Raw genomic sequence first — 23,802 nt, 5'->3', positions numbered from 1 at the left:
TTTTGAAAAATACCATTAGAAGAATGCCAATTACCAAATCTACACATGCAAAATAGACTACAATTAATAAACTACAAATCACTACAATAATACTACAGTCTACAATTTTCACAATCAGAAGAATCCAAGGGACGATCCGAAGCAGCGGTCGCCACGTGCATGGGGGCTTAATTAAATTATTAATTGAAAATGTTTTTAATTTTAGTATGTCCGATTACGCAGTCTCGTAATCGGTTGGCCCTGACTAGAATTGTTACGCTATCTGACTGCAGAGAACAATGTAAGAAAATTTCAGTAAACACAGTTAATTAATTAAGTCCCCAGCAACTAAAAAACCAACAAAACCAATAAGCACAAAAGTAACTGTTCTGTATGTGGGAGTGTGACTCAACGTCCACATCTGGCACGGTTCTTCTCAAACAAGACAAGAATTCTTAAATACCAATTATACCGACGTGACAAAAGAAATTTAGAAAAACTATAATTACGCAAGAAAACCAAAATTCACTCTAATACAAGAACACGAGCCAGATGCTTTGTTGACTGAACCTGTAGTGACACATTATTTCAGATACACAACTAATAAAGGAACATTATAAATTTTACCTTCATATATATTGACGAAATGCACTCATTACAATAACATCTGCTATCTCTCCCATCAAATAACTGCATAAGACATGGACTATACTCTTTACTACAACATCTTGCTCCAACTTCACAACAACCACGAGCTCTCGACAAAAACTGTCCTCTACGATCTCTTCACAAGCACTGACTGCTATGAACTCTCAACAACCACTGACTACCACGAACTCTAAACACGCACTGTGGAGGCGGCTTAATAGTACTCTTTGGCGCAATCTCTGGCGCAGTGGCACAGTGTAGCCACCTTTCAACGTATATGCGTGGTGCGGGATTGTGAACCATTAGCTCATAGGCCCGTGTTTCATAGGCGGAACCCTGAACACACACAAGTATCGCGGCCTCCTAATAGACCATCTTCCACGGATGCTAAAAGACATTCCTCTGCAGACTAGAAGGAACTTGTAGTACCAACATGATGGCTGTCCAGCCCATAGTTCACGAATTGTTTCCAAATCGTTGGATTGGACGCAGAAGACGTGCACATGGTTGGCCCATTCCCCACATTTGAAATTGTCGACTTTTTTTTATGGGGAACTCTGAAAGACGCTGTCTACAAAGACATACTAACTAAACCTAATGACATGCAACGTGTTACTGCAGACTGCACGGACATTCTGATGAAATGTTAGCACGTGTGCAGCAGTCGTTCCGTACCAGACTGGAAGCGTATATTGCTACTGCCGATGATCATTTTGAACACAACCTATGACAGTCAACTGTCTCTTTACTGGTAAGAATCCACATAACTACTGTATGCACTTGAGTTGAACTGTAGTGTGTGCTACCACAGATATTGTACAAGTGTCGGTGTGGGAACTTTTCTAAATACAGTACCTCGTAAACGACTCGCACTAAAATCTTGCAACAAACACTACTGACATACAGAAGCTCGTATTCTCCTCTTGCCTGAACTACGTATCGTTCAGATTCCACTTCTGCACATGGCTGCACTCCAAATACATTCGGTAATACCAGTGGTGACAAGTGACTAAGACTCTAAACCGGATTTTATGATAGCGGTGCGCATGCGCGTGTGTGGGTTCTTTTGGACATGTCCGAATGCCCGAATCACACACACACACACACACACACACACACACACTCACACAATCACACACACACACACACACACACATATATATATATATATATACGCTTGATGGCTAATAATGATAGGGTCAGAGCTGATGTACACTACGTCCAAACTCTAGTGGGAATTAGGTGAAGCTGCGAGCAGTAACGATAATGGATAGTGTTCACTACAGGTAAATGATGTCGCAATTTATCTTGCTATTAGTATGTTAATGTCAATAGGCATTGTTCCTTTTATAAGTGTGTTTTTGCACAAAAAATATACTTTAGAAGTATTATTACATCCTGTTCATTAGCTAACAACACGAACTCCTGTCTACCAATCCGTTCTGTGAAAACCTCACATCAATAGCACTTCTCATTTCCGTGGCGTAAGTTTTAGGTGATGCATCCTGTATATACATGACTTAATAGGAAGTCAGACCTCAGTCGCAATCGGGCATTTAAATAATTGAAATACTGACAAATTAAGATTTGTTCCAGACTGGGACTCAAAATCGGACTTCACCCTTTGCGCTAGTGGCTGCCTTTACCGCTTAGGCTATCTGAGCACACTTTTCAGCCAACCCAGATTCTCAACTTGAAGTACACTACACATGTAGTGTGCACAATCCATTATCCTCACTGCTCGCAGCTTCACCTAATTCCCACAAGAGTTTGGACGTCGTGTGCATCTGTACTGAAGGAATCATTATTAGCCATCAAGAGTATATACAGGGTGGTTCATTGATCGTGACCGGGCCAAATATCTCACGAAATAAGCGTCAAACGAAAAAACTAAAAAGAAGGAAACTTGTCTAGCTTGAATGGGGAAACCATATGGCGCTATGGTTGGTCCGCTTGATGGCGCTGCCATAGGTCAAACGGATATCAACTGCGTTTGTTAAAATAGGAACCCCCATTTTTTATTACATATTCATGTAGTACGTAAAGAAATATGAATGTTTTAGTTGGACCACTTTTTTCGCTTTGTGATAGATAGCGCTGTAACAGTCCCAAACATACGGCTCACAGTTTTAGACGAACAGTTGGTAACAGGTAGGTTTTTTAAATTAAAATACAGAACGTAGGTACGTTTGAACATCTTATTTCGGTTGTTCCAATGTGATACATGTACATTTGTGAACTTATCATCTCTGAGAACGCGTGCTGTTACAGCGTGATTACCTGTAAATACCACATTAAAGCAATAAATGCTCAAAATGATGTCCGTCAACCTCAATGCATTTGGCAATACGCGTAACGACAGTCCTCTCAACAGCGAGTAGTTCCCCTTCCGTAATGTTCGAACATGCATTGACAATGCGCTGACGCATGTTGTCAAGCGTTGTCGGTGGATCACAATAGCAAATATCCTTCAACTTTTCCCACAGAAAGAAATCCGGGGACGTCAGATCCGGTGAACGTGCGGGCCGTGGTATGGTTCTTCGATGACCAATCCACTTGTCATGAAATACGCTATTCATTGCCGCTTCAACCGCACGCGAACTATGTGCCGGACATCCACCATGTTGGAAGTACATCGCCGTTCTGTCACGCAGTGAAACATTTTGTAGTAACATCGGTAGAACATTACGTAGGAAATCAGCATACATTGCACCATTTGGATTGGCATCGATAAAAAGAGGGCAATTATCCTTAAAAATGGCTCTGAGCACTATGGGACTTAACTTCTAAGGTCTACAGTCCCCTAGAACTTAGAACTACTCAAACCTAACTAAACTAAGGACATCACACACATCCATGCCCGAGGCAGGATTCGAACCTTGCGACCGTAGTGGTCGCGCGGAATTATCCTTCCTCCATAATGCCGCATCATACATTAACCCGCCAAGGTCGCTGATGTTCCACTTGTCGTAGCAATTGTGGATTTTCCGTTGTCCAATAGTGCATATTATGCCGGTTTACGTTACCGCTGTTGGTGAATGACGCTTCGTCGCTAAATAGAACGCGTGCAAAAAATCTGTCATCGTCCCGTAATTTCTCTTACGGCCAGTGGCAGAACTGTACACGACGTTCAAAGTCGTCGCCATGCAATTCCTGGTGCATAGAAATATGGTACGGATGCAATCGATGTAGCATTCTCAACACCGTCGTTTTTGAGATTCCCGATTTTCGCGCAATTTGTCTGCTACTGATGTGCGGATTAGCCGCGACAGCAGCTAAAACACCCACTTGGGCATCATCATTTGTTGCAGATCGTTGTTGACGTTACACACGTGGCTGAACACTTCCTGTTTCCATAAATAAGGCAACTATCAGGCGAACGGTCCGGACACTTGGATGATGTCGTCCAGGATACCGAGCAACATACGCAGCACACCCCCGTTGGGCATTTTGATCACAATAGGCATACATCAACACGATATCGACCTTTTCCGCAATTGGTAAACGGTCCATTTTAACACGGGTAATGTATCACGAAGCAAATACGGTACGCACTGGCGGAATGTTACGTGTTACCACGTACTTATACGTTTGTGACTATTACAGCGCCATCTATCACAAAGCGAAAAAAGTGGTCCAACTAAAACATTCATATTTCTTTAGGTACTACACGAAAATGTAATAAAAACGCAGTTGATATCCGTTTGACCCATGGGAGCGCCATCTAGCGGGCCAACCATAGTGCCATCTGGTTTCCCTCTTCAAGCTAGACGAGTTTTGTTCTTTGTAGTTTCTTCGTTTGATGTTTATATTTGGCCCGGCCACTATCAATGGACCACCCTGTATGTACATATGTGTGTGTGTTTCGGACATGTCCAAAAGAACACGCGCATGCGCACACATACTCATACACATACACATATACAAACACACACGCACACGTTTGCTGGAGGATAATGATTCATTCAGTGTGGCTGCACACTACGTCCAAACTCTTGTGGGATTCAGGCGAAGCTGCGAGCAGTGAGGATAATGGACGGTGTACGCAACGTGCATAGTGTGAGACATGTTGAGAATGTCGGTTGAATGGAAAGTGTGCTCAGATAGCCGAAGCTGTTACGGCTGCCGCTAGCGTAAAATCCGGTTTCGAGTGTTAGTCACTTGTCACCACGGGTATTACCGAAAGTATTTGGAGTGCTGCCTTGAGCATAAGTGAAATGTGAACGATAAGCAGTTCACGCAAGAAGAGAATAGGAGCTTCTGAAATGTAGTGCTACAGAATTAGATGCTACAGAATTAGATGCACAGAATTAGTGACTAAAGAAGTGGTACTGAATCGAATGCGAAAATACGGAATTGGTGGTACGAATTCACAAAAAAAGGGATCAGTTGATTGGGGACATGCTGAGGTATCAAGTAATCGTCAATTTGGCAATGTCAGGATGGGTCTAGAGTAAAAAGCTGTAGCGGGGCATCAAGGCTTGAGTACACTAAGTGGGTTGAAATGGACGTGGGTTACAGTAGTTATGTAGCGATGAAGAGGCTTATGCACAGTATAGACTAATGAGGAGAGCTGCATCAAACCAGTCTTCATACTGAAAACCACACAGCACAACAACAACATTTACCCTCTTGTGAAAAATAAGCCAAAATTTTGAAAAAATTTGTGTTTGCTGAACTGGAATAGCTTTTTTACACAGTTAGCATCGATCTTATAATATCTTTAAAATTTAGTGACGTACGTGCAGAAAAAAGTACTCGATGTAAGGGTTTATAGTTTTTGTAATAAGGCTCACCTGATATCCTTGGGGGTTGTGAAGCGTGTGACATATAAAAACAATCTGAAACGAGTGACGTTGGTATCGACTATATACGAGTTGTTTTCGAGGCTACTACGCTGATTGATGCCAGTCCCAACGACATTTAACCACTATGAGGAGATGAGGTGATAGAAAGGCACATTTTAATGTGGCAGTCTTTGTTGGAGGAGGGGGGGGGGGTGTTTTAAACTATGACAGCTTTAGATAGCGGTAGAAGTCGGTCCTGAATACCTCGTTTACGGCAGTGCCAACATCAGCAAACAATCGCACGGCAGCTGTCACTCAATGCTTGATGTACTCCGCTTTGCTTTGTGTCGTATGTTGCTCACAGTTCTCCTTTGTTATGTTGAGTAATGTTGCCATGACTGGGTTCGAGTGAGATTGGTAGTCCTTATCTATGCTCGTGTATTAGTCGGCATTACCGAAGGCCACATTGTGGCATCTGCACTATAAAGCATTACTCTGGAACGCTTGGTGCGATTTCATTCAGTGTTGGTGCATATACGGCCTATTCAAAGAAGAAATCTAGATGGCTTAGGACATCCGTGCCGTCGCTGTGAAACGCATCGTGGATGCGCAGGAGGTGGCTTGTATAAGGGGCAGTGAAATGAAAACGAGACAGGTGGGAAAAAGACAGAGTCGAGAGAACGTCCGCTCGGTTAGCCCAGTACCGAAGGCTGAAAGTTGAGGCTGTGAATAATATCTGTGACATAAAAGGCCGGCCGGAGTGGCCGAGCGGTTCTAGGCGCTACAGTCTGGAACCGCGCGACCGCTATGGTAGCAGGTTCGAATTCTGCCTCGGGCATGGATGTGGGTGATGTCCTTAGGTTAGTTAAGTTTAAGTAGTTCTAAGTTCTAGGGGACTGATGACATCAGAAATTAAGTCCCATAGTACTCAGAGCCATTTGAACCATTTTTTTGTGATATAAAAAGTTGGAATTTAGTATCAGCATAAGGAAACTAGCTGTGATAAAGTTTGTTAAGAAGCACATCATATTTCGTAACTGACTCTCGATAAAGTCTCTATGGTAAACTGCTAGAAAGTGTAAAAATAGGAGAAGCGTCGGCCAAACATTTCAGAAAATTTGAGTGTGCTTTTATACACACATACACGTCAAACTATGAGTATAAGGCAGTAAACAGAGCTTTCTTACTTCATCCATCGTGCTTTTGCTTTCTAAGCATCAAATAACGTCCAAAAATGTATTTCCCTTCCAATGGAGACTCTTTTACTGCTAAAAAATTGTTTCACCAATCTGTGTTCCTATTTATGCACGGTGTAAGTTTTTCTGTGTAAAAGTATTCCAAAATGTAAAGCATCTTTCGCTTTTACGTAGATATGTGGGGTCTCTTGTGGAAGAAAACTCGCGGAAAAAATGTGAAAGTCGTGACAGAACACTTGACTACGTCACGAGAACAAAGCATTTGTTTTTCTTTTCGTTTTCGTTTATCCTATCCAGGACGGGCTCCACTGAACTCACGTTATGTCAAAAAACATATTTTAGTTGACTTTCTCTCGCCGCAATCGTTAGTTACCTAAGGGAGGGAAGTCGTGTGGCTCACTTGTTTGTGAACTCTGTAATTGTTCCGTGTGTGATCGAATTTTGACTGTTTGCGTACCGTATTGTGTGAGGCGGGAAGTGTGGGCCAGCTTACAAGGTGACCGTAGAAACTTCCGCACACCGAGTTCATATTGACAGAACGTGTAGACACGAGTAGGACTTCAATATACACTCCTGGAAATTGAAATAAGAACACCGTGAATTCATTGTCCCAGGAAGGGGAAACTTTATTGACACATTCCTGGGGTCAGATACATCACATGATCACACTGACAGAACCACAGGCACATAGACACAGGCAACAGAGCATGCACAATGTCGGCACTAGTACAGTGTATATCCACCTTTCGCAGCAATGCAGGTTGCTATTCTCCCATGGAGACGATCTTAGAGATGCTGGATTTAGTCCTGTGGAACGGCTTGCCATGCCATTTTCACCTGGCGCCTCAGTTGGACCAGCGTTCGTGCTGGACGTGCAGACCGCGTGAGACGACGCTTCATCCAGTCCCAAACATGCTCAATGGGGGACAGATCCGGAGATCTTGCTGGCCAGGGTAGTTGACTTACACCTTCTAGAGCACGTTGGGTGGCACGGGATACATGCGGACGTGCATTGTCCTGTTGGAACAGCATGTTCCCTTGCCGGTCTAGGAATGGTAGAACGATGGGTTCGATGACGGTTTGGATGTACCGTGCACTATTCAGTGTCCCCTCGACGATTACCAGTGGTGTACGGCCAGTGTAGGAGATCGCTCCCCACACCATGATGCCGGGTGTTGGCCCTGTGTGCCTCGGTCGTATGCAGTCCTGATTGTGGCGCTCACCTGCACGGCGCCAAACACGCATACGACCATCATTGGCACCAAGGCAGAAGGGACTCTCATCGCTGATGACGACACGTCTCCATTCGTCCCTCCATTCACGCCTGTCGCGACACCACTGGAGGCGGGCTGCACGATGTTGGGGCGTGAGCGGAAGACGGCCTAACGGTGTGCGGGACCGTAGCCCAGCTTCATGGAGACGGTTGCGAATGGTCCTCGCCGATACCCCAGGAGCAACAGTGTCCCTAATTTGCTGGGAAGTGGCGGTGCGGTCCCCTACGGCACTGCGTAGGATCCTACGGTCTTGGCGTGCATCCGTGCGTCGCTGCGGTCCGGTCCCAGGTCGACGGGCACGTGCACCTTCCGCCGACCACTGGCGACAACATCGATGTACTGTGGAGACCTCACGCCCCACGTGTTGAGCAATTCGGCGGTACGTCCACCCGGCCTCCCGCATGCCCACTATACGCCCTCGCTCAAAGTCCGTCAAGTGCACATGCGGTTCACGTCCACGCTGTCGCGGCATGCTACCAGTGTTAAAGACTGCGATGGAGCTCCGTATGCCACGGCAAACTGGCTGACACTGACGGCGGCGGTGCACAAATGCTGCGCAGCTAGCGCCATTCGACGGCCAACACCGCGGTTCCTAGTGTGTCCGCTGTGCCGTGCGTGTGATCATTGCTTGTACAGCCCTCTCGCAGTGTCCGGAGCAAGTATGGTGGGTCTGACACACCGGTGTCAATGTGTTCTTTTTTCCATTTCCAGGAGTGTATGTAAACAGGAACACGCAACTCTCAGTTGTTTTCGAGAAAATTGAGTTTGAGTTTGAAAATTTCATGTGTGCTTGTATACTTTGTGTGGTCGCTAGCATTCAAGACGTCCGGAATCGAGCTGGTAAGCGTTTATTTTTATACGACGAGGCCTCTGGGTCGAATCTCCCTGTCGGCACCTTTTTCCTTCATTCCCGCGTAATTGTAACAACAGATTTGTTATGCTTGTGTAAATTATCAATATTTAATGAATCATATATTATTTTCATTTTTTTCGTAAGGAGATTGTAAATAAAAAAGGGTACACGAGAACCTTCAGTCGAATCAGTACAGCCATTTAATTTATCTAATTGTAACTACATCAGCGACAAATACCTATAATAAGGAGTACTGCACAAATCAGGATGTTAATGATTGTAGAGACACGGAACAGAATAATAATTGGTGCGTAGAGTACACGTAGTGAATGCAGAATTTTGGCATGTGCATGATTTTATCTGTGCCTATTTGGTCAGGTGAATACAGGGTTATAAATACAAAATCAAATAGGGGTAATGCAGGAGTAGGTTTGATAATGAATAAAAAAAAATAGGGGTACGGGTAAGCTACTACAAACAGCATAGTGAACGCATTATTGTGGCCAAGATAGATACGAAGCCCACGCCTACTACAGTAGTACAAGTTTATATGCCAACTAGCTCTGCAGATGACGAAGAAATTGATGAAATGTATGATGAGATAAAAGAAATTATTCAGGTAGTGAAGGGAGACGAAAATTTAGTAGTCATGGGTGACTGGAATTCAAGCGCAGGAAAAGGGAGAGAAGGAAACATAATAGGTGAATATGGATTGGGGGTAAGAAATGAAAGAGGAAGCCGTCTGGTAGAATTTTGCGCAGACCATAACTTAATCATAGCTAACACTTGGTTTAAGAATCATGAAAGAAGGTTGTATACATGGAAGAACCCTGGAGATACTAAAAGGTATCAGATAGATTACATAATGGTAAGACAGAGATTTAGGAACCAGGTTATAAATTGTAAGACATTTCCAGGGGCAGATGTGGACTCTGACCACAATCTGTTGTTTATTAACTGTAGATTAAAACTGAAGAAACTGCAAAAAGGTGGGAATTTAAGGAGATGGGACCTGGATAAACTGAAAGAACCAAGGGTTGTACAGAGTTTCAGGGAGAGCATAAGGGAACAATTGACAGGAGTGGGGGAAAGAAATACAGTAGAAGAAAAATGGGTAACTTTGAGGAATGAAATAGTGAAGGCAGCAGAGGATCAAATAGGTAAAAAGACGAGGGCTAGTAGAAACCCTTGGGTAACAGATGAAATATTGAATTTAATTGATGAAAGGAGAAAATATAAAAATGCAGTAAATGAAGCAGGGAAAAAGGAATACAAGCGTCTCAAAAATAATATCGATAGGAAGTGCAAAATGGCTAAGCAGGGATGGCTAGAGGAAAAATGTAAGGATGTAGAGGTTTATCTCACTAGGGGTAAGATAGATACTGCCTACAAAAAAATTAAAGAGACCTTTGGAGAAAGGAGAATCACTTGCATAAATATCAAGAGCTTTGATGGAAACCCAGTTCTAAGCAAAGAAGGGAAAGCAGAAAGGTGGAAAGAGTATATAGAGGGTCTATACAAGGGCGATGTACTTCAGGACTATATTATGGAAATGGAAGAAGATGTAGATGAAGATGAAACGGGAGATACGATACTACGTGAAGAGTTTGACAGAGCACTGAAAGACCTGAGTCGAAAAAAGGCCCCGGGAAGAGACAACATTCCATTAGAACCACTGACGGCCTTGGGAGAGCCAGTCCTGACAAAACTCTACCATCTGGTGAGCAAGATGTATGAGACAGGCGAAATACCCTCAGACTTCAAGAAGAATATAATAATTCCAATCCCAAAGAAAGCAGGTGTTGACAGATGTGAAAATTACCGAACTATCAGTTTAATAAGTCACAGCTGCAAAATACTAACGCGAATTCTTTTCAGGCGAATGGAAAAACTGATAGAAGCCGACCTCGGGGAAGATCAGTATGGATTCCGTAGAAATGTTGGAACACGTGAGGCAATACTGACCCTACGGCTTATCTTAGAAGAAAGATTAAGGAAAGGCAAACCTACGTTTCTAGCACTTGTAGACTTAGAGAGAGCTTTTGACAATGTTGACTGGAATACTCTCTTTCAAATTCTGAAGGTGGCAGGGGTAAAACGCAGGGAGCGAAAGGCTATTTACAATTTGTACAGAAAGCAGATGACAGTGATAAGAGTCGAGGGGTATGAAAGGGAAGCAGTGGTTGGGAAGGGTGTGAGACAGGGTTGTAGCCTCTCCCCAATGTTGTTCAATCTGTATATTGAGCAAGCAATAAAGGAAACAAAAGAAAAGTTCGGAGTAGGTATTAAAATCCATGGAGAAGAAATAAAAACTTTGAGGTTCGCCGATTACATTGTCATTCTGTCAGAGACAGCAAAGGACTTGGAAGAGCAATTGAACGGAATGGACATTGTCTTGGAAGGAGTGTATAAGATGAACATCAACAAAAGCAAAACGAGGATAATGGAATGTAATCGAATTGAGTCGGGTGATGCTGAGGGAATTAGATTAGGAAATGAGACACTTAAAGTAGTAAAGGAGTTATGCTATTTGGGGAGCAAAATAACTGATGATGGTCGGAGTAGAGAGGATATAAAATGTAGACTGTCAATGGCAAGGAAAGCGTTTCTGAAGAAGAAAAACTTGTTAACATCGAGTATAGATTTAAGTGTCAGGAAGTCGTTTCTGAAAGTATTTGTATGGAGTGTAGCCATGTATGGAAGTGAAATGTGGACGTTAAGTAGTTTGGACAAGAAGAGAATAGAAGATTTCGAAATGTGGTGCTACAGAAGAATGCTGAAGGTTAGATGGGCAGATCACATAACTAATGAGGAGGTATTGAATAGAATTGGGGAGAAGAGTAGTTTGTGGCACAATTTGACTAGAAGAAGGGATCGTTTGGTAGGACATGTTCTGAGACATCGAGGGATCACCAATTTAGTATTGGAGGGCATCGTGGAGGGTAAAAATCGTAGAGGAAGACCAAGAGATGAATACACTAAGCAGATTCAGAAGGATGTAGGTTGCAGTAGGTACTGGGAGATGAAGAAGCTTGCACAGGATAGAGTAGCATGGAGAGCTGCATCAAACCAGTCTCAGGACTGAAGGCCACAACAACAACAACATATTACAAAACAAACTTGGTTTACATTCAGGAACGGTCCTCCGTCATCATCAAAATTTCGCAGCATACCACGCATATTGCAGCATATCACCGAATGTAGGTGCAGGCAATTGACGATAGGCGACTGACTGAATTTGTAAGCGAACTGATTTACAAGCTAACTCACTATTCCGTTCGATGATATACGCACAGGTTCTACACCTACTTGTAAAAATAAACGTCTCAGAACTGTGCCAGCAGTGTATGTCGTGGAGGAAACACTTTAACACTTAACGTTAGCAGATCCGCAGACACGTTAGCCGTACAAACCTGGATTCGTTTGTACTCCCCGCAAACCGAGAAGCAAAACAAAAAGTTCTTTCCTCGCGTACGAATGCGGTTAAAACGGGCTCGCGATGAGTAGGAAAGTACTTCCAAAATTTTGAAGAAGAATCTGATTTTTCAGGGCTAAGATCACGAAGATAATAAATGATTCATTAGGTATAGATAATTGAGTCATATTAAAACTGTTGTTACCATTACGTCGGAATAAATAAGAAAAAGTACCGTCGGCAAGATTCGATACAGAAACCTTACGCTTACGGAAGCTAAGCGTTTACTCGTTCGGGTGCAGATTATTGAGTAATACCAACCATGCAAAGTGAATGAGGACGCCTAAAATTTTCAAACTAAATTTTCTCGAAAACGGTTGAAAGTTGCACCTTCCCGTTCACGTGTTGTGTTGAAGGCCTAGTCGTGCGCTACACACCCTGTCGGAACGAATCAAATCGGTGAGGGAAAGTTCTATGGTTCCCTTGTTAGCAGTTTCGTGAAAGAGAGTGTGAGTTAAAAAAGCCTCGGTTAGGCTGATGGCGCACCAGCCACGGTCGTTAAAGCGCCGCGTTAATTCAACCCTGGCCTGGCGCACTTTTCTATCTGGGAAGCTAGTGCGCCGCTTGTCACGCTGTATTGGCAGGTACGAAAACAAATGTAATACAGGGTGTCCGAAAAGTGTTTCCCTGATTACATAAATTGATAACTCAGGCTAAAAGTAAGATACAAATATGGAACTGGTGTCTAATTGTTTACAAACAAACAAAGTTTTTTTCACACATCAGTAAACTTTCACATGAGCACCCTTGGTAGCACGTAGCTCATCTAGGCGATATTTAATTTCCGTCCACACATTAGCCAACATCACTGTGGTTATCCGTTGCCGCAGGGTTTCAAGATCCGGTACATGTGTTCGGTAGACCTCGCCCTTTACATAACCCCATAAAAAGAAGTCTAATGGGGTTATGTCAGGAGAGTGTGGAGGCCAAACCGTTGGCCCATCATGACCAATCCATCGCCCAGGAATGGTCATATCGAGATAGGCACGGACGTGCAAACCCCAATGAGGCGGTGCACCGTCTTGCTGAAACAAGACATCGGGGTGATACTGAAGCGGCTGAGGAACAGCATACAGTTGCAACATGTCCAGATACACTGCAGATGTGATGGTAACCTCAGCGAAGAAGAATATCCCGGTAATTCGATCGTGCGATAGCGCGCACCAAACATTCACCTTTGGACTGCCTCTGGTGCACTCCATGATCTCGCCAGGGGGTTGTGAATCCTAAATGCGCACATTACGGCGATTCACTACGCCACTGACAAAAAAGGTCACTTCGTCGGAAAAGGCAATTCGTCTGAGATAACCATCATCGTCTCCAATACGTGATAGCATTTCGACCGCAAAATCATATCAACGTGTACTTGTCATTGGGCAACAAGGCCTGAACGATGTGGAAGTTTACTGATGTGTGAAAAAAACTTTGATAGTTTGTAAACAATTAGACACCAGTTTCATATTTGTATCTTACTTCTAGCCTGAGTTATCAATTTATGTAATCAGGGAAATACTTTTCGGACACCCTGTATAATAAACACTGAAATATGCAGAAGCACGAAATACACTACTATAGCACGAGTGAGCGTGGAGAAATTAGGTTAACTTCCGATTGGGAGATGACGTTCCGGCGTGTGTGAATGCCACCATTTGAAATGCATTGTGGAATATTTTGACGTTCCGTTCCGTCCAGTTCTGTTTCCTCAAGTGTGAATCGGCCATAACGCTGACGTCACAACTATACCGCCAGTATACTCCTGAAAACGTCTTCAGAGAGGATTTATTTGTCAGACAGCACATGGGCGCGATGCACTTCGAGCCAGTGAGAGAACTTAACGGGAAGGTGGTGCTGTGGAGGGCCGACCCTTCGCGCTGCATCGTCACTGACCACTACCGCCGCAACTGGACCTGCCTCTCAGACTTCGAGGTGCGTTCCGACGACGTGTGGGTCGTCTCATTCCCCAAGTGTGGTGAGTAATCCATCACTCAATACATTTACAGATCTCGCCATGTGACCAAGCATTTGGTTAGACATAAGTGAAATATGCAGTCGAAGTTCGCTGATGGGTCCACTGCATTGCGCTACGTGTGAAGGAAGACTATCTTCAACCTTCATAACGGCCTTAATTCGCCTGGACCCGGAAGAGACGCCTGGTTTCCAAAGCAGTAACTGCCATGCCATTATCATCAGCCGACGGAACACCCAGGCCAGGCCAACCTACCCATAAAAGCCCAGACGTTCGATGAAGAAGATTAGACTACATTAGATTAGATGTACTTTTCATTCCATAGATCCACAGTGATATAGATACAAGACACGTCATAAAACAAGAATACACAGTACACATGAGGGCTACTTTTTTTTCAAAGTCCCGTCAATCGTGCAATGGAAACCCCGGTGAACATAAAAAATGTTTTAATTTCAACGCTTAGCTAGATCCAGTTACTTCTCTACATGGCCGCCTCTCCGATGTAGACATTTGTCGCCTCGTGGAACCAACCTTACAATAACCTCTTCGTAGAAGGCAGGTGCCTGTGCTTTCGGACAGTTTTCTACTCTGAAACTTCCTGGCAAATTAAAACTGTGTGCCGGAACGAGACACGAACTCGGGACCTTCGCCTTTCGCGGGCAAGTGCTCTACCAACTGAACTACCCAAGCACGACTCACGCCCCGTCCTCACAGCTTTAATTCCGCCAGTATCTCGTCTCCTACCTTCGCAAAGGCAAAGGTCACGAGTTCGAGTCTCGGTCCGGTGCACAGTTTTAATCCGCCAGGAAGTTTCATATCAGCGCACACTCCGCTGTAGAGCGAAAATTTCATTCTAGTTCTCTACTCGGTTCGCCAGCTTGCTGTCTGTGTCAAAATGCTGTCCTCATAGCCAGCGGTTCATGTGGGCAAAGAGATTAAAATCTGAAAGAACCAAGACTGGGTTCAATGGTGGGTGACCAAACACCTCTCTTCGAAGCAGGAGCGTTATTGTTGTTGCTGCAGTGTGCAACAGAAGGTTGTCACAAAGAAGGACAACGCCTGTGTTTTCTGAATCACCCTATCGAATCGCCTCATCCACTTGCTAAATTTGGTCACTGATCGGCATTCGATTCCTTCCCTCAGTGCCTGCACCATGAATATCTGTACGCCCTGCTAAAAAGTTCTGCATCGGTGCCGCACTTTGCTGTCAAAAATGGTTCAAATGGCTCTGAGCACTATGGGACTTTAACATCTGAGGTCATCAGTCCCCTAGAACTTAGAACTACTTAAACCTAACTAACCTAACGACATCACACACATTCAATCGCGAGGCAGGATTCGAACCTGTGACTGTAGCGGTCGCCCGGTTCCAGACTGAAGCGCCTAGAACCGCTCGGCCAAGACGGCCGGCACTTTGCTGTCACCCATGACAGTTATGTTCTGTGGCTGCATGGAAATCAGGAGGAAACCCTCATCACGGACAAATCGAAGACATCACGCATTTCACATTGGCGAGAGACACTATATTCTTCTATGGATCTTTACGTGCTCATTATGCGCTCAGAACTGGAAAGTGCGATATGACGCGATCGACGGACATACCAGAGACACTGCGCAACACGTATGCGCAAAGGTTTATCGGGCTTAGATGAAAAAGAGACATATGCTAACGTACCTTCCATAGATTCCAGCTCAGATGGTCCTCATAGAAATGTAATATCAAAAAAATCTTAAACATATTTTCATTTGAAAGATAATAAAAAACTAACAATAAACTTGATGGCTGCAGTCATGTCATTCAATAATGTCGTATAGAATATTATTCTGAGGTAACTCATTTCCAAAGAAGAAAGTCTTCGTTACTCAGAAACCTGCAGTAAGATTAATTTGCGATGCTCACCAATGAACATCGTATAGCTATCCGTTTATGGAGTTGGTTATTTGACTACTGCTCCACATTATACTTATTACCACCGCGCTGAGTCGCCGCGCGGTGTCAGGCACCTTGCCACGATTCACGCGGCTCCACCCGTCAGAGGTTCGAGTTCTCCCTCGGGCATGGGTGAGTGTGTGTGTGTGTGCGTGTGTGTGTTGTCCGTAGCGTAAGCTAGTTTAAGTTTAGATTAACTAGTGAGTAAGCCAAGAGACCGATGACCTCAACAGTTTGGTCCCATAGGAAACTGCTACCAATATACTTGTTACCTCATGAAGTTTGCTGTAAATAATCAAGAGCAGTTCAAAAGAAGAAGTGGCGTGCAGAATTACAATACGTGAAGGAAAAATGAAATTCGTTACGCCACACTAAGGTTGTTTTCATTTCATAAAGGGGTGCATAATGCTGCAACAACAGTTTTTGATCACTAACTCGGTGATTTAAAATATCTGATAGGAAGAAAAGTAAAATTTCAAAACAAACAGAAAAAGTTTGTTCTGACAACTCCTTTTATTTCGTAGAAGAATCTCTATTATTATTGTGTGTGAAAGGTAGTGGATAGGGATATCGTGCAAATGACTGATGGAACAGACAACTAACTATGCCAAGCTTTCCTTAGTAAACACTACCACCTGCATCTCTTTTATGTATGTTCATGATGACCAAGTAATCTGAAAACCGAGTTGTGGTTAAATAAATACTACTTGCAGAATACCAGGAAAGCTTTTTATATTAAAATATTTATGCGAACACTTATACCCTTTGTATATTTAGCACGACGAAACAAGCCGCTGGTGCTCTCCTTTCCAACAGATGAACTTCTTGGGCGATGACATTTAACGACCGCAATGAGAGCGCGTCGGGGCTGTGAGCGCAGTGCGCCGCGCCACAGAGGAAGCGGCTCGCTTTGACGTGGTCCGCGCGGCTTCGGTAAGTGGGTCGGCGTGTGCAGCGACGGCGCGGCGTCGCCACCCGGCCGCTGCCGACGACAGACGCTCGTCACACGCGCGTACAAGGAAGTCTCTGTGAGGCGGCCTCGTTACCAGCGATTTTCATTAAGGCCAAGGGAGCAACTCGCAACAGCGGCGGCTAGAGAAAAGCCTAAGGCATTCTTCCTCTACATCTACATCTCTATCCATATTTCGCAAACCACCGCAATGTGCATGGCAGAGGATACGGCCTATCGTACCAGTTAAATGGATCAAATGCCTCTAAGCACTGTGGGACTTAACAACTGAGGCCATCAGCCCCTTGACTTAGAAATACTTAAACCTAACTATCCTAAGGACATCACACACATCCATGCCCGAGCCAGGATTCGAACCCGCGACCGTAACATGTACCAGTTATTAGTGCTGCTTCCTGTTCACGTATGGAGTACGGGAAGAATAACTGAATGAATGATTCAGTGTTTGCTGTAATTATTCAGTTCTTGTCCTCACAATCCGTACGTCAGCGATACGTAGGGCGTTGTAGTACACTATGTGATCAAACGTTGGTTGAAAATGAGTTACAAGTTCGTGGCGCCCTCCATGGTAATGCTTGAATTCAGTGTCGTGTTGGTCCACCATTAGCTTTGATGACATCTTCCACTCTCGCAGGCATCTGTTCAATGAGGTGCTGGAAGGTTTCTTGGGGAATGGCAGCTCATTCTTCACGGAGTGCTGCACTGAGGACAGGTATCGATGTCGGTCAGGCAGGCCTGGCACAAAGTCGGATTTCCAAAACATCCAGAAGGTGTTCTATAGGATAGAGGTCAGGACTCTGTGCAGGCCAGTCCGTTACAGGGATGTTATTGTCGTGTAACCACTCCGCCACATGCGGTGCATTATGAACAGGTGATCGATCGTGTTGAAAGATGCAATTACCGTAGCCGAATTGCTCTTCAACAGTTGGAAGCAAGAAGGTACTTAAAACATCAATGAAGGCCTGTGCTGTGATAGATCCACGCAAAACAACAAGGGGTGCAAGCCCCCTCCACGAAAACCAGACCTCACTACAACACCTACTCCTCCGAATTTTACTGTTGGCAGTACACACGCTGGAAGACGACGTTCACCGGGCATTCGCCATACCCACACCCTGTCATCGGATCGTCACACTGTGTGCCGTGATCAGTCACTCCACACAACGTTTTTCTACTGTTCAATCGTCCGTTGTTTACTCTCCTTACACCAAGCGAGGCGTCGTTTGGCTTATGAGCAGCCGCTTGACTATGAAATCCAAGTTTTCTCACCTTCCACCTAACTGTCATAGTACTTGCAGAGGATGCTACTGCAGTTTGGAATTCCTGTGTGATGATTTGCCTATTACACATTACGACCCCCTTCAACCGTCGGGGCCGGCCGGGGTGGCCGAGCGGTTCTAGGCGCTTCAGTCTGGATCCGCGCGACCGCTACGGTCACAGGTTCGAATCCTGCCTCGGGCATGGATGTTTGTGATGTCCTTAGGTTAGTTAGGTTTAAGTAGTTCTAAGTTCTACGGGGCTGATGACCTCAGACGTTGAGTCCCATAGTGCTCAGAGCCATTTTTCAACCCTCTCGGGTGTCTCTGTCAGTCAACAGACGAGGTCGGTCAGTACACTTTTGTACTATACGTGTCCCTTCACGTGGATCTAGGGATGTTTAGGAGTGTGGAAATCTCGCGTAAGGCCGTAAGAAACAAGTCACACCCAATCACCTGACCACGTTCGAAGTCCGTTAATTCCGCGGAGCGCCCCATTCTGCTCTCTCACGATGTATGATGACTACTGAGGTCGCTGATATGGAGTACCTGGCAGTAGGTGGCAGCACTATGCATCTAATACGAAAAACGTATATTTTTCGGGTGTCCGGATACTTTTGATCATATAATGTACATTCGTAGAGTCATCATCTAAAGTCGATTTTTGGAGCTTTGTTAGTAGTCTTTCTTGCGATTCTTTACGTCTATCTTCAAGAGTCTTCCAGTTTAGCTTTCGATCATCTCTGTGACACTCGCCCTCAGGTCAAAGAAATGTGTCACCATTCGTATTGCCCTTCAGTGTATACGTTCAGTATCCTGTGTTAGTCCTATTTGGAATATGTCCCACACACTTGAGCAATATTCTGGAACCGATCGCATGAGTGATCTGTAAGCAATCTCGTTTGTAGATTGATGGCATTTCCTGAGTATTCTACCAATAAATTGACGACTACCACCTGCCTTACCACCAACTGAACCTATCCCAGTTATCTAACCGGAAACCTGTAGTTTAACGTGAAATCCAAACCAGGTGTCTTTTCTGGCGACTTTTCACATCGTCGGCAGGTGAAGGCTAGGTTAAAACCAAGACCGAAAAATCCGTGTTCCGAGTGAAATTCTGTTCCATGACCTATTCGTTTTCAAACACGCGCTTTACGACTCCACTACCACCTTCACCCCCACCCCCAGCCCCACCTTAAACAAAGGATATACCTGTTAATGACTGAATTATGGCAGGAATTTTGTTACACCTGGAAGCAGTCTCATAGACAACAGCAACTGGATATGTGGATCATGGACTATAAACCATGAACCATAAACTGGGTTAGTTGGTTAGTTATATACACTGCTGGCAAAAAATTTCAGCACCCTCAACGACAAGGTCATATTATTGATAAGAGATGGGACAGGTAGTTCGTCATTTTCGGATATATGATAACAATTTCAGACAAGATGAGACATACAGAAATGGTTCTGAGCACTATGGGACTTAACTTCTGAGGTCATCAGTCGCCTAGAACTTAGAATTAATTAAACCTAACTAACCTAAGGACAGCACACACGCCCATGCCCGAGGCAGGATTCGAACCTGCGACTGTAGCGGTCACGCGTTTCCAGACTGAAGCGCCTAGAAGCGCTCGGCCACACCCATGAGACATACATGTCACAGTAAAGGGTGCCCAAACGTGAGCATCAATAAACAATGTACCCCACCAACACTGCCTCATTGGCGGCAATGTTGGCATATTCTGACACGCAAACGATCATAAAGGTGCCGAATGGCATCCTGAGATAGACTGTCCCAAGCATCTTGCACGTTTTATTCAATTCGTCAATGAATCCTCTATGCCTTAGAGAACGAGTGAATTCCTGGTTCATCATTTCCCATACGTATTCAATTGGTGAAAGATCTGGTGATCTTGCTGGGCACGGCAGCTGTTGTTCATCACGAAGAGAACGTTGCGTCGCTGCAGCCATGTGTGGACGTGCATTGTTCTGACGAAAAAGCACATCGCCATCCTGTCATAGAACCGGCAGTAGCACGGACGTAACGGCAATGTAGTGGATACTGGTTGCTCCACCTTGCAGAAACACCAAACGTGACTGCGAGTCGTAACTGATGTCCTCCCACACCATGATGCCTGCGGTGGTGGGGCCTGTCTATCATGGCAAATGCACGCTGGAATAGGCAGCTCACCATGTATACGTCATACATGGTTACGTCCGTACTCGCATGCAGACAGAACTTACTCTCATCACTGAAGCCGACAGAGTGCCTTTCCACTCTCTAGTAAACTCTTTCACGACTCTAGAGTAGCCACACTTGACAGAGTCACGGTGTCCAGAGGTACACATGATATTAATCGTGCTGGAAGCAGACGGCTCCCAATAGTTCATGATGCCGCAACAGGTGCCCGGGTTTCGTCGATGGATGATGTTCAGTCGGCCACTACTGCTCACACAATGTCTTTATCTTGGCGTGCGCCTACTACGCGGAAGTCTAACAACTGGTTTCCATGTGTGTGGATTTCCACAAACAACTGTAGAAAGCAAAGATACATCACAGTTACGGTGTGTCCAATATGTTTAGCAATTCGTTGATATGTCCGTCCAGATTCCCATAGGTCCACAATGAAGCCCCATTCAAATGGCTGAAGCTGTTCAACAGGAGTACGTACTCATCAGTGGGGCATGGTTGTATCCTTAAATAAATGTTACAAGCAATTCAGAATGAGATTTTCACTCTGCAGCGGAGTGTGCGCTGATATGAAACTTCCTGGCAGATTAAAACTGTGTGCCACACCGAGACTCGAACTCGGGACCTTTGCCTTTCGCGGGCAAGTGCTCTACCATCGGAGCTACCCAAGCGCGACTCACGCCCCGTCCTCACAGCTTTAGCTCTACCAGTACCACGTCTCCTACCTTCCAAACTTCACAGAAGCTCTCCTGCGAACCTTGCAGAACTAGCACTCCTGGAAGAAAGGATATTGTGAAGACATGGCTTAGCCACAGCCTGGGGTGTGTTTCCAGACTGAGGTTTTCACTCTGCAGCGGAGTGTGCGCTGATATGAAACTTCCTGGCAGGTAAAAACTGTGTGCCAGACCGAGACTCTAACTCGGGACCTATGCCTTTCGCGAGCAAGTGCTCTATCATCTGAACTACCCAAGCACGACTCAATGTCCAGACGGATAAATTCATCGTACATCTCTCACTGCGTTTGTTTTACGCAGTGCTACTTGTCTGTTAGCACTGACAACTCTACGCAAGCGCCACTGCTCTCTGTCGTTAAGTGAAGGCCGTCGGCCACTGCGTTATCCATGGTGAGAGATAATGCCTGAAATTTGGTACTATCGGCCCACTCTTGAGATTGTGCATCTCGGAGTATTAAATTCCATAACGATTTCCAAAATGGAAAGCCCCATGAATCTAGTTCCAGCTATAATTCCGCGTTGAAAGTCTGTTAATTTCCGTCCTGCTGCCATAATCACGTTAGAAAGCGTCTCACACGAATGACATGAGTACAAATGACAGCTCCACCAGCCAATGCACTGCACGTTTATACCTCGAGGACGCGATACTACCGCCATCTACAGAGTGGCCCATTGATAGTGACCGGGCCAAATATCTCACGAAATAAGCATCAAACGGAAAAACTACAAAGAGCGAAACTGCTTGAAGGGGGAAACCAGGTGGCGCTATGGTTGGCACGCTAGATGGCGCTGCCATAGGTCAAACGGATATCAACTGCATTTTTTAAAATAGGAACTCCCATTTATATTACATATTCGTGTAGTACGTAAAGAAATATGATTGTTTTAGTTGGACCACTTTTCTCGCTTTGTGATAGATGGCACTGTAACAGTCACAAACGCATAAGTACGTGGTAACACGTAACATGCCGCCAGTACGGACGGTATTTGCTTCGTGATACATTACCCGCGTTATAATGGACCTTTTAACAATTGCGGAAAAGGTCGATATCGTGTTGATGTATAGCTAGTGTGATCAAAATGTCCAACGGGCGTGTGCTATGTATGCTGCTCGGTGTCCTGGACGACATCATCCAAATGTCCGGACCGTTCGCCGGATAGTTAGGTTATTTAAGAAAACAGGAAGTGTTCAGCCACATGTGAAACGTCAACCAGGACCTAAAACAAATGATGATGGCCAAGTAGGTGTTTTAGCTGCTGTCGCGTCTAATCTGCACATCAGTAACAGACAAACTGCGTGGGAATCGGGAATCTCAAAAGCGTCGGTGTTGAGAATGATACATCGATTGCACCCGTACCATATTTCTATGCACCAGGAATTGCATGGCGACGACTTTGAACGTCGTGTACAGTTCTGCCACTGGACACATGAGAAATTACGGGACGATGACAGATTTTTTGCACGCATTCTATTTAGCGACGAAGCGTCTTTCACCAACAGCGGTAACGTAAACCGGCATAATATGCACTATTGGACAACGGAAAATCCACGATGGCTGCGACAAATGGAACATCAGCGACCTTGGCGGGTTAATGTTTGGTGCAGCATTATGGGCGCAAGGATATTTGCCCCCCATTTTATCGATGGCAATCTAAATGGTGCAATGTATGCTGATTTCCTACGTAATGTTCTACCGATGTTACTACAAGGTATTTCATTGCATGACGGAATGGCGATGTACTTCCAACATGATGGATGTCCGGCACATAGCTCGCGTGCGGTTGAAGCGGTATTGAACAGCAATTTTCATGACAGGTGGATTGGTCGTCGAAGCAACATACCGTGGCCCGCACTTTCACCGGATCTGACGTCCCCGGATTTCTTTCTGTGGGGAAAGTTGAAGGAGATTTGCTATCGTGATCCACCGACAATGCCTTACAACACGCGTCAGCGCATTGTCAATGCATGTGCGAACATTACGGAAGGCGAACTACTCGCTGTTGTGAGGAATGTCGTTAAACGTATTGCCCAATGCATTGAGGTTGACGGACATCATTTTAAGCTTTAATTGCATTAATGTGGTATTTACAGGTAATCACGCTGTAACAGCATGCTTTCTCAGAAATGATTAGTTGACAAAGGTATATGTATCACAATGGAACAACCGAAATAAAATGTTCAAACGTCCCTAGGTTCTGTATTTTAATTTAAAAACCTACCTGTTACCAATTGTTCGTCTAAAATTGTGAGCCATATGTTTGTGACTATTACAGTGCCATCTATCACAAAGTGAAAAAAATGGTCCAACTAAAACAATCATATTTCTTTACGTACTACACGAATATGTAATAAAAATGGGGGTTCCTATTTAAAAAAGAACGCAGTTGATATCCGTTTGACCTATGGCAGCGCCATCTAGCGGGCCAACCATAGCACCATCTGGTTTCCCCCTTGAAGCTAGACAAGTTTCGTTCTTTGTAGTTTTTTCGTTTGTCGCTTATTTCGTGAGATATTTGGCCCGGTCACGATCAAT

At 44.7% G+C, this 23,802-nt stretch overlaps 1 protein-coding gene across 1 annotated transcript in view; it reads left to right on the top strand.

The window, feature by feature from the left end:
* The window catches only part of LOC124619814 (luciferin sulfotransferase-like), an 80,796-nt gene that overhangs the window by 11,857 nt on the left and 45,137 nt on the right, over positions 1–23,802 (top strand). The window contains exon 2 of the mRNA XM_047146410.1: positions 14,003–14,181. Within this exon, the coding sequence (XP_047002366.1) occupies positions 14,010–14,181 (172 nt within the window). The 5' untranslated portion in view covers positions 14,003–14,009. The remainder of the gene's footprint in view (positions 1–14,002; positions 14,182–23,802) is intronic.

This window comes from Schistocerca americana, chromosome 6, assembly GCF_021461395.2.
Source record: "Schistocerca americana isolate TAMUIC-IGC-003095 chromosome 6, iqSchAmer2.1, whole genome shotgun sequence".
Classification (NCBI taxonomy): Eukaryota; Metazoa; Arthropoda; class Insecta; order Orthoptera; family Acrididae; genus Schistocerca; species Schistocerca americana.
The sequence above is the reverse complement of the archived record's forward strand: the minus strand, read 5'-3'. Positions and strand labels throughout refer to the sequence as shown.